This window comes from Zonotrichia leucophrys, chromosome 7 (assembly GCF_028769735.1).
Source record: "Zonotrichia leucophrys gambelii isolate GWCS_2022_RI chromosome 7, RI_Zleu_2.0, whole genome shotgun sequence".
In the NCBI taxonomy this organism is placed as follows: Eukaryota; Metazoa; Chordata; class Aves; order Passeriformes; family Passerellidae; genus Zonotrichia; species Zonotrichia leucophrys.
Window position 1 is genome coordinate 9,274,405 of NC_088177.1, and position 12,522 is coordinate 9,286,926.

The 12,522-nt window shown below is 40.9% G+C and overlaps 1 protein-coding gene across 3 annotated transcripts in view; it reads left to right on the forward strand.

Annotated features, from left to right (window-relative positions):
• Positions 1 to 12,522, forward strand: part of ESYT3 (extended synaptotagmin 3) — a 46,676-nt gene that overhangs the window by 2,733 nt on the left and 31,421 nt on the right. For 2 of the 3 annotated variants that reach the window (XM_064718562.1, XM_064718563.1), the window contains exons 3-4: positions 6,629 to 6,687; positions 9,378 to 9,524. In XM_064718562.1, the coding sequence (XP_064574632.1) occupies positions 6,670 to 6,687; positions 9,378 to 9,524 (165 nt within the window). In that variant the 5' untranslated portion in view covers positions 6,629 to 6,669. The remainder of the gene's footprint in view (positions 1 to 6,628; positions 6,688 to 9,377; positions 9,525 to 12,522) is intronic. The other variant, XM_064718564.1, reaches the window with a different exon arrangement.

The following is a 12,522-nucleotide window of genomic DNA, read 5'->3' on the forward strand; positions in this document are numbered from 1 at the left end:
AGTGAGTGAGAACTCTCCAAGGTGAAGAACAAAAACATGTCCTTCTGCCTTTAAAGAATTAAAATTTCCAGTTCAGAACCCAAACCTATTTTTAGCTGAGCACATTTTTAAACGGTTACAGTTTTTCCATATGTTTCTAAATACTTCAGTCAGTTTCTCTGAGTTTTTAATTGCACAAGAGACTGGGTTAACAGTGCATTATTTTTAGTCAGTTCATTTTATTTGGCTTCAGAATTCTGAACCAAATTATCACCATTACCAGCTAATTACTGGTTTATAATAATTTCACAGTATGGAGTCTCCAGTAATCCAATATGCATTGCCTAGAAAACAACAATGCACTGTGTCACCTCAGGGAATTTGGCTGTATGTGTTACTGGCTGAATTTCAGAGCACCAGATGAAGAAACCAAGGCTTATTTCCCTTGAGTTTGGATTTGCATGATTACTTCTCTGTATGTTATCCTGAAAATGGACATCAAGTATCAAGAGAGAATTGCTTTCAAACAATTCTCTTTTTGCTTCCCTGCCTCTGAAGTACCTTTCCCTGCAGGCAGCATCACATTTCAACCTCCTTCCTACTTCTGGTGACACAGCAGGAACAGATGTCCCTGTGCAGGTACTGTCAGCAGTCACAGAGAGTTGTTTTCCATACTGGTACAGGAAAATCAGGATGCTGCAAAGTGTTGTTGAACTCTTGTCCACCACCAGAGGTAGTGACTGAAAATCTTCTGATTCCTTGTGTAGGGTACAGACCTGAGAATCTCAGATTTCTGAAGTTTGGTTCTTCCTGCTAATAACCCCTCTGTGTCAATGTGAGGAGTATTGCCATCATCTGCTGGAGCACAGCATAATTTGCAGTAGCTGCTTAGTAACACTGTAGAGCAGCTGAAAGGGAACAAAGCTGCTGTGTCTGCTATGACAGCAAAATCCACCTTGGTCATTCACTTATCCCTTCTGCAAGCACCTGTCCAGCTGCCTGGATAAACCCTTCCTCTGTGGATCCTTCCTCCTGTAAAATGCTGAAAATCCTACTGATGAGTTGCCTTTCAAACCTGCCTCATAGTGCTGAGGTCCTAACCCAGCAAGGTTTTCCAGTCTGCAGCCTTCCCTTTTAATCTGTGCCGCTGGAAATAGTGGTTTATGGAACCAGTGCTGTTCCCAGTGCATCATCCAGCATTTTACTGTCACTCAAACTAGCATAGTCACATTCTTGCCTTGCTAAAAGCAGGTGATACAGAGGCTGTGAGCTTCTATTCATGACACTGATATTCACACACTTGCTGAGAGGAGTGCTCCAAGCTGCCTGAACAGTTCCAATCCTGGTAGCAACAAAGGCTTCAGTGCAGGCTGGTCATGAACATCCGTGTCCAAGAAGGCTCAGGGTGCTCACATTCAAATCAACCTTGGTTGAAACTAGCATGGGCAGCTTTTAGTGCTGCAGTCAGACCTCCCACTTTAGAAGAGACATGCTTGAAGACTCCTGCATTTTGGAGTGCAGCTCTGGTTCTTCAGAATTAAAAGTTAACAGTGACTAATAACATACATAATGAGTGATCCTGATTACTCAATTAACCAGCAGGAAAAAAAGGAGATCTGAAAGAGCACCCCTGGGTATCACCATGAAGCTTCAGCTGATGCAAACTCATCCAGCCCTCTGGAGAACACACAGATTTTGTGTGTGTTGGTGTAGTTCACACTTAGGCAAAACTGCTGCCCAGATCTTAGCCAATGTGCTCAGTAATGCCAAACACAGACATTTAAAGACCAAGACAGATATCCAAAATGCTGGAATTATATTTAACCAATCTGTACTTCTTTCTCTTTTACTTCTGGTTTCTGAGCTTTCAGAAAAAAAATAACTTTCTAGTTTTCTTTCTTGGTTCTGCTCCAAGTATGTTTTAAAGCCTTTTCTGAAGTTGTGAAAACTAAAACCTTGATTTAATTTATATTAAAAGATTTATTGCTTAATCATCTGCAAACCAATTATTTATAACAACACCGGACACTGTTACTGCTGATGTCCTAAAACTGGTGTTTCTCCTCTAGTATCAATAAAGATGAAGCTTCAGCTGAGGACTGGCTTAGGATAAGATCCCATTTTTATGGAAATAAATGAGCCTCTGAAGAGCAACCATGTTTACATATATAGATTCTTTCTGTCTGTCAGTGTTGTTTGGGAATACTGGCTGTCATCCTCAGTGTTTTCTGGTCCAAAGAAGGTGCACTAAGGGAGTAGCAGCCCTGAAGGAAACTTCAGCTGAACATCTCTCTAAGAAATAAACTATAAACAGCAGGAGCTCTATTAACATTAAAACTGCTTTTCTGCCATTTCCTGTGGAGACTCTAACACTGTTGGTCACAAGTTCCTGGTCACATCTTGATCATTGTGGCTATTTCTAGTCATTATTGGATACATTATCCTGATGTATTATTTAGAATATTGTTTATACCAATAGACAGATAAAAGGAAAGTTAGCTTTGCAAAAGCCGCATGCTGAAGCGTCTTCAGAAATTATGAGTTTCTCTTCTGATGTGCCTTGGCTGAAAACAAAGAGCATTGTGTTACTGGCATCGATGCCATTTGCATTAGCCCTTTCACATTTGGATTTCTCACTGCATTAAATATTTGCCATGGACACAGTCCTGTATTTAAGGTGATAGATTGGAACTTGGTTCCTGAGGGATCAGTTCATCCTGCTAGGCTGGAACTACACAGAAGGGGCCTGACAATAGCCTCCTTCCCTTGGAAAGCCTTTACTTTGTTCTGCTGTTAAATGCTGCTAAATGTTCTCTGCTAAATCTTGTGTGCTTAAGACAGCATCATATGCTGAGGGAGCAGATGGCAAAGAATTCAAGTCCTGTGTCCCTCTGATGCCCCTGGCAATGAAGCATCCAAATATCTTCATAGATCTGAGAGTAAGAGCTGTGCAAGAATGCAAACAAAGGGATCTTTAATCTCAGGCATTGCAGCCCTTGCTGATTGTGGACCGTCCTCCCTTCAGCCTCTCAGACCCCACAGGTTGTTTGTGCTTATTGCTCTGGAGTGTTCTAGACTCCCAAAAGGACAGAGGGACATTACTAATTTATACTAATCACTCTAAAAATAACCAGCAAGCTGTGGAAAATTATCAGGGAGGAGACAGTGGGAAAGCACAATGATCCTATCTGCTCCCCTGTAAATATAGCACATTACAGGGAAAATCTCCTTTTTAGCAAAACATGGTGACAGAATTTTGTAAGTACCCTGAAGGACATCAAAATTCCCTACTCTGTGTACTGCTGACATCTCACATGGGAGAACTAAAACTATTCTTGTACTCTGAGGAAAGAAGTAGCAAATTACTGCTGTGCTTATGGTCATTATTTAAGTGAATGTCTGTTGCAGGAGTTGAAGATTGATGTACAATTGAATGGCACTGCTGAGGTGGAGTTTATGTACTAGATTAAAACAAATATTCAAGGTAGGGGGGATAGATAGTGGAAGAAATTGCTTCCCAAAAGAATGAAGTGAAAATAAAGACCACAGGAGTGGCCCACATGAAAAATATCTTCCCAAAGGGTCTCTTCATCAAAGCAGAATAATCCAAGTCTGATAAAACGCTCATAAAGAAAACCAAAAAGGAGCATCTGTGATGGAAAAAGGTGCCTGTGTTTGATCATTGGATTTTTTGGCTTTATGCAGAAGTTACTGGATGAGACTGTACCCATTGACCGTGCAAGAGGTTGTGACAGTCTCTTATCATTTAGACAAGGGAATATATACAAGTCTGTGCTTGTTAAACTATGCAAATGTGAGGTGATGTTTGCAATCTGATTTCAGGCCTCTGAAAATAAAGAAATCCAGACACAATGACACAGAGACAAAAATAGCTATTTACATGATCTATTATTTGAACTCAGATCGACCTAAAGTCATTAATACATAGCTTAGCACTGGAAAGTCTTGCATATGTCCAGACTCTTGTTTGGTTTTGTAATTTCAACATTTGCCTGCCTCTTATCTTGTTCCCTTTGAGTATTTGTTGCACTTGCAATGTGTAACAGAAACAGTGTCATGAATACAAAGATTCCTTGGCTTGGAACACTCTTGGAAGGCCTACTTACAGGTAGTATACCTGAGGTAAATTCTTACACTGCCAACAGCAGGACAATCTTGGAGTCTCATAGAGAAGACCCTAATAATGTTTTAATTTTTATCACTCAATGTAACAGTGGAATTACCAGTCCTTTGATTTTACCCATGGTAGTCAGATCTCAGACAGCTTCTTGGACTGTCCTTCAGCCAGAAAGATTCTTTGTCACTTATAACACTTGCACCTCTGGATGCTTTAAGGAGTGTTACCTTTTACAAATACTCCCTAAAAGAGTCTTTTTCAAATACCTCCTTCCTGTGACTGACATGTGACATGCCAGTTTTGCATTTTCTTGCATTATCCTAAACACTGTCAGGGAGATATTTTGTATTTTGATAAAGTTTTTCTCTTTTATCTTTGTTTAAAATTATTATTATACTTCTGGGTTTCTTCTATGTGGAAAGCCTGACTGTCTCTCAGACCCATGCCTTCAAGATAACATACTTTCAACTGTTTATTTGGGGATTTAACTGTTTGTTTGAGGAATCCTTTAGTGTGTTTTATTTCATGAAATTAGCTGCAGCAGCTCAGCTCTAAACACATCCATAGTTATTCCTAATGAAAGCACCAATATCATCACCTTATTCACATCTCCAGGCAAGACTTCAATTCTCATTACAGGAAACAGATTCTAATACATGCAAAACCTGCAGCTGTTGACTTGAACAGATGTCTCACTGGCTTTTAGCAACCTCAGATTGGAGTTGTTCTGATTTATGTCCTGTTTCTGATTAGCACAGACTCTAAATATTTTGTGTGACCACTATTAAATGCTATGAGACGTCTATGAACTTAGAGACTCCATGGGTTGTAAAGTGTCTCCAGCCAGGCCCTGAGAATTTCTAGTTGACTTTAATATTTGGCTTGATTGATTTCATTAAAGGGCAGCAATTACATCAGAAAACTACTTGAAATAAGGCTGACTGTCTCTGAGCTATGTTTCTAATGCATTTTGAAATCTTTTAACTTAATGTATTTTAGTTTGTCTGCAGCTACTTGAGTAATGTAAGAGGGAACAGCTTGTTTCCTTTGGAATGGAGATACTATTTGTGAAATAGCCTTTCTAGGAGTGAGTCACTGATGGAAGGAGAAAGTTCATTTAATGTGCTCCCATAAAAACTGCAAAAAGAAAACTGAGTTTTCAGTTTGTCTGAAAGAAAATCGAGGGTTGATTTAGTCAGGCAGCAGTAAATATGGGCTCTTCAGCTGTCACATTAAATCAACTCTTTGCTTTTGTTATGATTTTGATAGCACTCAAAGTCAAAAATGATGTCTGCAGTGTGAAAGGTTTAACATCTCAAAGTGCTGAGCCAGAAACAAGTACTGCAGGAAGTACTTGGTCCAGTCACATGTAATTAATGTGAGGCACAGCCACCTGGGTGGAAGCAGGGGAGCTGGCAGCAAAGAGTGCACAGATTGCAAGTCCAGAGATGGACATCAGGTGCCCACCCTGAGCAGCTCTTTGCTGAGCATGGCCAGGGGCTGCTCTGGCTGTGAGCATGATGTGGAGCCAGACTCCACTTCTGCCTGTGCACACCCCTGTGCCTCTGCATTGCCTGCACAGTGTGGAAAGGACCCCCCAGGAGACACCTTTCACCCCAGAGAGCTCAGATCACAAGTCCTGCAGGACCTGCCATGGGAGCACAGGGAGCCTGTGGGCCAAGGTCAGGCTGGATTTCAGCTCCACTGATTGCAGTTGGTGGTGTCTGATCAGCACCATGGGGATCAGTCCTGTTGGGATTTGCTGACTTCAACTAATAATTGTCATGTAAGGTTTATTTTAGTCAATGTTAATTTTAGTCAATGTCAGAAGCTTCATCTAGGGTCTTTCTTATTAGACATGAACTCTTATTGGAGCCTGTTTTGTAGGCTACAAATTAGTAGTCATGAATCCATTCAGAAAAAAGGCCATCTCCTAATTCTTCACTATTCAGTCCTGACTGATTCATGACACCTTTCATTCAGCAAAATGGAACTTTGGTGTCTTTCCTCCTTGGCCTTTTCAGCACATTCTGCCAGATTCAGGCCTGCCCTCCAGTGGATGTATTTTCTGCACTTTGGTCTGACTTGAATTCCCTGTAGGAAAAAATATTATTGAAAAAGCCAATCAAAATCACACAGTGCTACGGGAAAAGCTGAACAGTTTTGAAGGAGATAATTAAATCTAGTGGGCCTTTGCCCTGCTCCTCTGAACAAAAGATTTTGTAGTAACAAACACATTAGAAACAAATGCAGTACTGGAAAAAAGGGTCTTCTAATCTAATTTCTAAGCTAATTTTCAGAAAAAAGAAAAGATGCAAAAAACCTTGAACAGAGAGAAAGATTAGTGCTACTGTTGTGTTTCCAGTTTGAAATCAATCACAACTTTATTGGGTTTTATTTATAGTATATGAAACCCAAATTTTGTAGGAATTCTCTTGAGCAGAAGAGGAGGGGGTTTTATTATCATTATTTTTAAACAAAAAACTTAACCTTTCTCTTCTGTATCAACAGGATTTTCCATAGGCAACTAGTGGAGTCAAGCCTGTCAGTGAATGGAAACAGATTGGAAGGTGAGTGAAATAGCCTGGAGCTATGACACCTCTCAAAGATAAATAATTCAGTGAAAGACCACCAAACTCCCACAGAGAAACAAAGAGAAAATGCCTGTTTATTATCATAACTTTATGTTCTTCTAGCTGCAGAGAATTTACACTCTTTTCAAAAGTAAAATAGAGGCTGGAAGACTGAGTTTTCACTAAGGGAGAACACCAGGAAAGCAGCTCTATTTTTCTGATGTTCAGAAAACAGCAGACATACACTTTATGCTTTTTTTTTTCTTCCCCAAGATCTCTCCTGAAGTGCTGAGTAATCAGAATGATATTTTCCATATCTTTGGGAGCACTTCCGTTCACACCGTTACCATAAAAGTGCTGTTCTTGGAAAAGTAGATCACTCCCAGCCATGCACATTCCCGGTCTGTCTTCTTTTGGGCTATTCCTTCTGTGCCACCTAAAGCTGAAGGTTTAACAGATGACTCAGTTTCAAATCCAAAGGCAGCAGTCACATCCAAAGTTTGTCTTCAGTGATTTTCACTTGCACCCATCAAGATTTTTTTTTTTTTGCCATAAATATTTGAAGCCTAAAACAAGCAGCTGTAGTGGAACAGTGATCTCCAGTGAGAAGTTTCTGCTGATGATTAATACAGTCGTGGTGATGTTGTCTCTGCTGCTGTCACCAGTAAAATATCTCTGTAAATCTTAGCTGGATTCGGGACTGGTGACACTTAAACAGATGCCGGGATCTCAGTCCTGGCCAGCAGAGGCCACTACAAGATCACTACAGGATCCTGGAGGCCTTCAGCATGCTCCCTGCTGAAGAGATAGTATCTGGGATGTGGATCAGGATTTTCCCAAAAAGAAGGAATTTTTGGGAGGTTTTTCAAATTTTCAAAGATTTTCAAAATAACCTTTGGGTGAATATTGCCTTTACTGCTGATTTGCTCTCTGTGTAGGTTGGTACTTGCCAGCAATGAGCTGGAGCAGGTTCAGAGGGAAAAACTTTATAAAAAAGTTCCAAGATACTCTTTTACTTGTGCCTAGTGCTGTGGAGGACTCTGTAACTACACCGTGCGGTTTGGTACAGTCAGCTGAAAGGGCTAAACTCACTGAGCAGAAGCTCAGCAGAGCTGGGAGGTGCAGCCTCACAGAGGCGAGATGCTGTCATTGCTCTTCTGCAAGAAGCTGGCTCGAGGAAAGAGGCTTTGAGTGGATTCCCAGCCCAGGTGTGCCATTGCAAACAGTGCCTGTGCTGTCCTTGGCAACCCACACTCCAGTGGGAGATGGCAGGCAGGATGTTCCTGTGTCAGGATCCATTACAGGGAAAGGATGTTGAGCAGGCAGGGCTGGGGACAGCATTCCTCACAGTGTCACATGCACTGCCCCTGTTGTCACTCTGTAGGTCTGGATGTGATCTGTGTCCCTTGCTGAGTCAAGCACAGACCACAACATGGAGAATCCTCTGGCAAATCTGAGCTTTCAATGCACTTTGAAGGTGCTGTGATGTCTGACTCCTGCAGAAGACAGAGAGGAGCAGAAAGTGTCAGGTTTTACCTCTCTCCTTTCAGTCCGGGGAGAGAAAGTAGCAGATAAATGTAACCATTACTTCTTCAAAGCCTGAGTGTAGAAAACACTAGTGGAAGAGGGATAGTGTTATTAGGTAAAGCACAGAATCATAAAATCATTTAGATTGGAAAAGACCTCTAGGATCATCAAGTCCAGTCAGTGAGCCCACCACTAACCATGTCCCAAAGTGCCACTTCTACACTTCCTTTAAACTCCTCCAGGGATGGTGACTCAGCCTATTCCACTGGTTGAGAACCCTTCCAGCGAAGAAAATTTTCTTAAAATACAAATTAAAGCTCCCCTGGCACAATTTACCCTTTCTTCTCATCTCATCACTTATTATAAGAGACAAATTGCTACAACCTCCTTTCAAGTAGCTGTGAAGAGCCATAAGATCCAGTTTATTGAGAAACACCACTTCAAGGGGAAGGTGCCAACCAAACAAGATACACTTTCAATGTGTTTCATGAAGGCTGAGCACTCAAATTCCTTTAAGATGTTTCTGTGAGCTCAGGCAAGTCCTTTAAGCACTTGATACATGGCAAGATCTAAATTGCATGGATTAGAGACTAAACTGTAGATTATTAATAAGATTGTTCTGGAAATTCATCATGCACTTGAAAGGCAATTTTTATAGCCTGATATTTATCAGTAGCCTGTACCAGCAACATCTTTCACTTAGCAGAATCAAGAAGGATTTAAAAGGATGGGAGGAAATTTTTTTTTCCTAGGGTTTTATTGCTTGCCTTTCATTAACTGAAAACAAAATCTATAAAATATTTTATCCTCCAAGAAATGTGTTGTGCAAATTTGAGACCAAAGACTTTGTATATTGTGCTCACAAATCCTATTGCAAAGCAGTTGTTCAAACAGAAAAATTTAATAAATTAATGTTATGACAATGGCAAAATTTAAACCAAACAGATTTAACAGGCTTTGCTTCTGAGATTGAAATACATAGTACAGTAATAGAAGTTGTACTTGGCAAAGACTTTAGAAAATAAACTGAATTGTCTTGGGCTCATTGCAGCCCTCTGATTCTTCTGTGTGTAAAATATAGTCTAATTTCAGCAAGATCTGACTTTTCTGGTGGGAATTTATTTTTCCTCAATCCAGATTATAAATGTTGTCATGTTCAGCAGGTGGCACCAGCTGCCCATGGCCAGTGCTGGCTCCAGGATGACACCAGGGTGTGCTCAAGTGCCTTGTGTGAAAATCTGAGTGGTGCCCAGAGCCAGGGAAGTGACAGCTCCACCTCAGCAGCACTGGATAATGCCCTCCTCACTGTAAGAGAAGTTTATTTTTTTCCTCTCTCTTATGCCATCATATCTTGTGTTTGTATTCTTTCACATTTTTGTGCCTCACCTCTGCAGTTACATAATTTGTGCATATACAAGGCACAGCTTTTCTCTGTAGGTGCACAGTTTGTGGTAATTGGGAGCAGGATGGCCAAGCCTCGTCCCCAGTGGGCACAGCAGTGAGGAGCAGGTGAGCAGCACGGACAGCAATGAGCCATGGAGTGCCCAGGGACACTGACCAACCACACAGGTGCAATCCATGAACATGAGGGTATAAAAGGTTGGGCTGAAAAACAAAAAGAGTAGATGCTTGAAGTCTTCTGATGCAGTGTGACTCTGTATGGGTGAATGCTTAAAGCCTTCTAAAACTGTGTGGTGATACTTTGTGTATTGTGGCCACCTCAACTGCAGCATGTGCTGCAGCACTAACCCTGCTGGCCAGTGCTGGGGCAGTGTGGGATTGCAGGAGGGGCAAGGCTGGGCAAGGGGCTGTGGGCCACACCACACCACACTCTTACCTCCTTTGGTGGACACTCTGCATCCCCCTGCACAGCCCTTGCATTAATGACTCTGCTGTAAAAGAACAATGAATATGTGAAATAAATTGCTGTAACTGGCTTTGTTATCTTGCCAAAAGTCCCAGCTCTTCAGTGCTTCTCTACTGCTCACTGTACAAAAGCAGTGAGGAGCCATCAGCTGGGCAGACATGAGGCACAGTATGGGGAGTGAGCCCAGTGGAGCAGAGCCCTTAAAGCAAAGGTCATGTACTCCCAGACTGGTTTTGCACATATTCCTAATCAAAGCCTTGCAGTCTTCTGCTTATTATTATTTTTCACTGGAGAAGAGATCCATTAACTTTACCAGTCCAGACCATATTTATAGATAATACCTAGATATGTAATTTTTATGACAATGTGATGATTCCCAAAACAGGACATATATACATAATTATTTGCATTACTAAATTACAAATGTCCAGCCAGAATAATATCCCTGGCTGAACAATGTAACCTAGGCTCTGTTGAGTTGCCCAACTGATATTTAATTTCTGGACAGAAGCAGCCAGCTTACCCTGGAGAATTGAACTCCAAATTTGCCTGAGCACAGACAGCAGGAGTAGATACAAGGCCCTTGCCCTATGATGGGCAGGGTCTGGATTTGGCTTTGTTTGAAAGGATAGACAATGCATGGATGGAGAGTATGAAACCAGAGGAAGCTAAACAAAAATGCTTTGTAAAGTGACTGGGAGTGCTGAAGGGGCAATAGCTTTGATCAGGCCTTGATACAGAAGTAATTCTGTTAATACAGGGAGTAAGGTTTTAGCCTTATGTAAGTGTTTTATATTTTGCTATGGAGGCATAAAAAAAAGACACACTGCACCTCTAACACTTGTTAACACTAAAGAGGGAATCTCACAGTGGCCACAAACCCTGAAGCCACAAGAAAGTTACAAAGTCATCTTCAAGAAACCCTTTGATAGCTTGGTATGTGCTTCAGTTGATTCCTCAGGTTAGTTCCTTTGCATGTTCTCTGTAGTTAAAAAGCGTTGGCAGTTTTTCATAACTCCCCACCTTTAAAATGTGTTGCCTTAGTTACCATGGCCAGCTTGAGAGACAGCAAATTTAGTACTAATACATTTTCAAATCTCTGCAGTTTCTGTAAAAATCTCTGTCATAATCAGCTACACTTTTATCATAGTGTTAATAAGTGTAGTGGTGATGCCTAATCAATTTAAACAAGGAGAGAAGATTGTCACAGGCCAGAACAATGGCCTTGGGTCATTACCTTAGTGACTGTCCTGTGAATATTAGGTAAAACAGCTTGTGGAGTTCCCCTGTAACTGGAAATAAGATTGGCTCAGTGTCTGGTGCTTGGAAGCAACTGCTGCAGTCAAGGTCATACTTTCCCCAGGAGGAAGTTGATAAATCTTAAGTTGTCTTCTCGATTGGTGATTCAGTATTTCCTCTGGCACTTCAGAAAATCAGAGAAACAAATTAGTATTTTAAAGGTTATTTTTAATAGGGTATTATCCATGATAAACAGAGTTAACAGTGGTCTCAAAGGCTGTTGATTTATCTTGGTCTCATCAGCACAGTATTTGGTTTGATAGCACCTCTGTGTGTAACCTGATGTGATAAAAGTTTACTCTTTTTCTTATAAAATTTTAAGTAGGGCGAGCTAAGGTTTGATGAGATTTTATATTACATGTGTAGTTGTTTAAAGTTCCTAAAACCCCTTTAATTACAGAAAGATACTTCTCAAGCTAAGGAGCTGGCAGTAAAGGAGCAAGCAGTGCCTGAGAAAGTGTGGCTGTTTGCAAGCTCAGGGTCTTAGGGGACAGTGGAGGAAGGAACTTGGAGTTCTGCTTTCATGGAAGCATCTCCTTTTCTAAAGAGCAGCTGTGAGCTGTGCTGCAGGACTGGAAGTGCTCTGTCATTTGTACAGAGATAGTGCTTTTATTGTCCTTAAACCTAGGTTGTTGTGATAAGCTGTGCGAAGAATAAGAAACCAAAAACTGTGGTTTTATTTATTTATTAATTAAATTTAGTTTATTAAATTAGCTGGTAGGTAGTCCACTGCAGCCCCACTGTTTTTCCTGCTCAATAAACTGACACTTGTTGATGCTTCTAAACTGCATGGCTCTCTGAGTTTGAAATGAATATCTCAAATTCAGTAAGAGTAATAATATGAAGGAGGAAAATACTGAATCTACCTTTTATAGCTCCTCCTAGTAGCAAAAGCAACCTTCCAAGTCTTCAAATCACTGAGTCCACTTTTTCTTGGAAACTTCTGTTTCTCTGAAAGATGGAGCTGAGTCTATCTTTGTGAAGCTTTATATGGCTGAAATGACTTAATGAATATGTTTGACAAAGCTTTAGAAGACGGTGAGGAAAAATAAGCAACAAGTCAGCCTCAGTCCTTGGTCATAGGACAAAACCAGATGGTTTTGTGCATGTAGATTTATATCCTGATGCATGTAATTGTG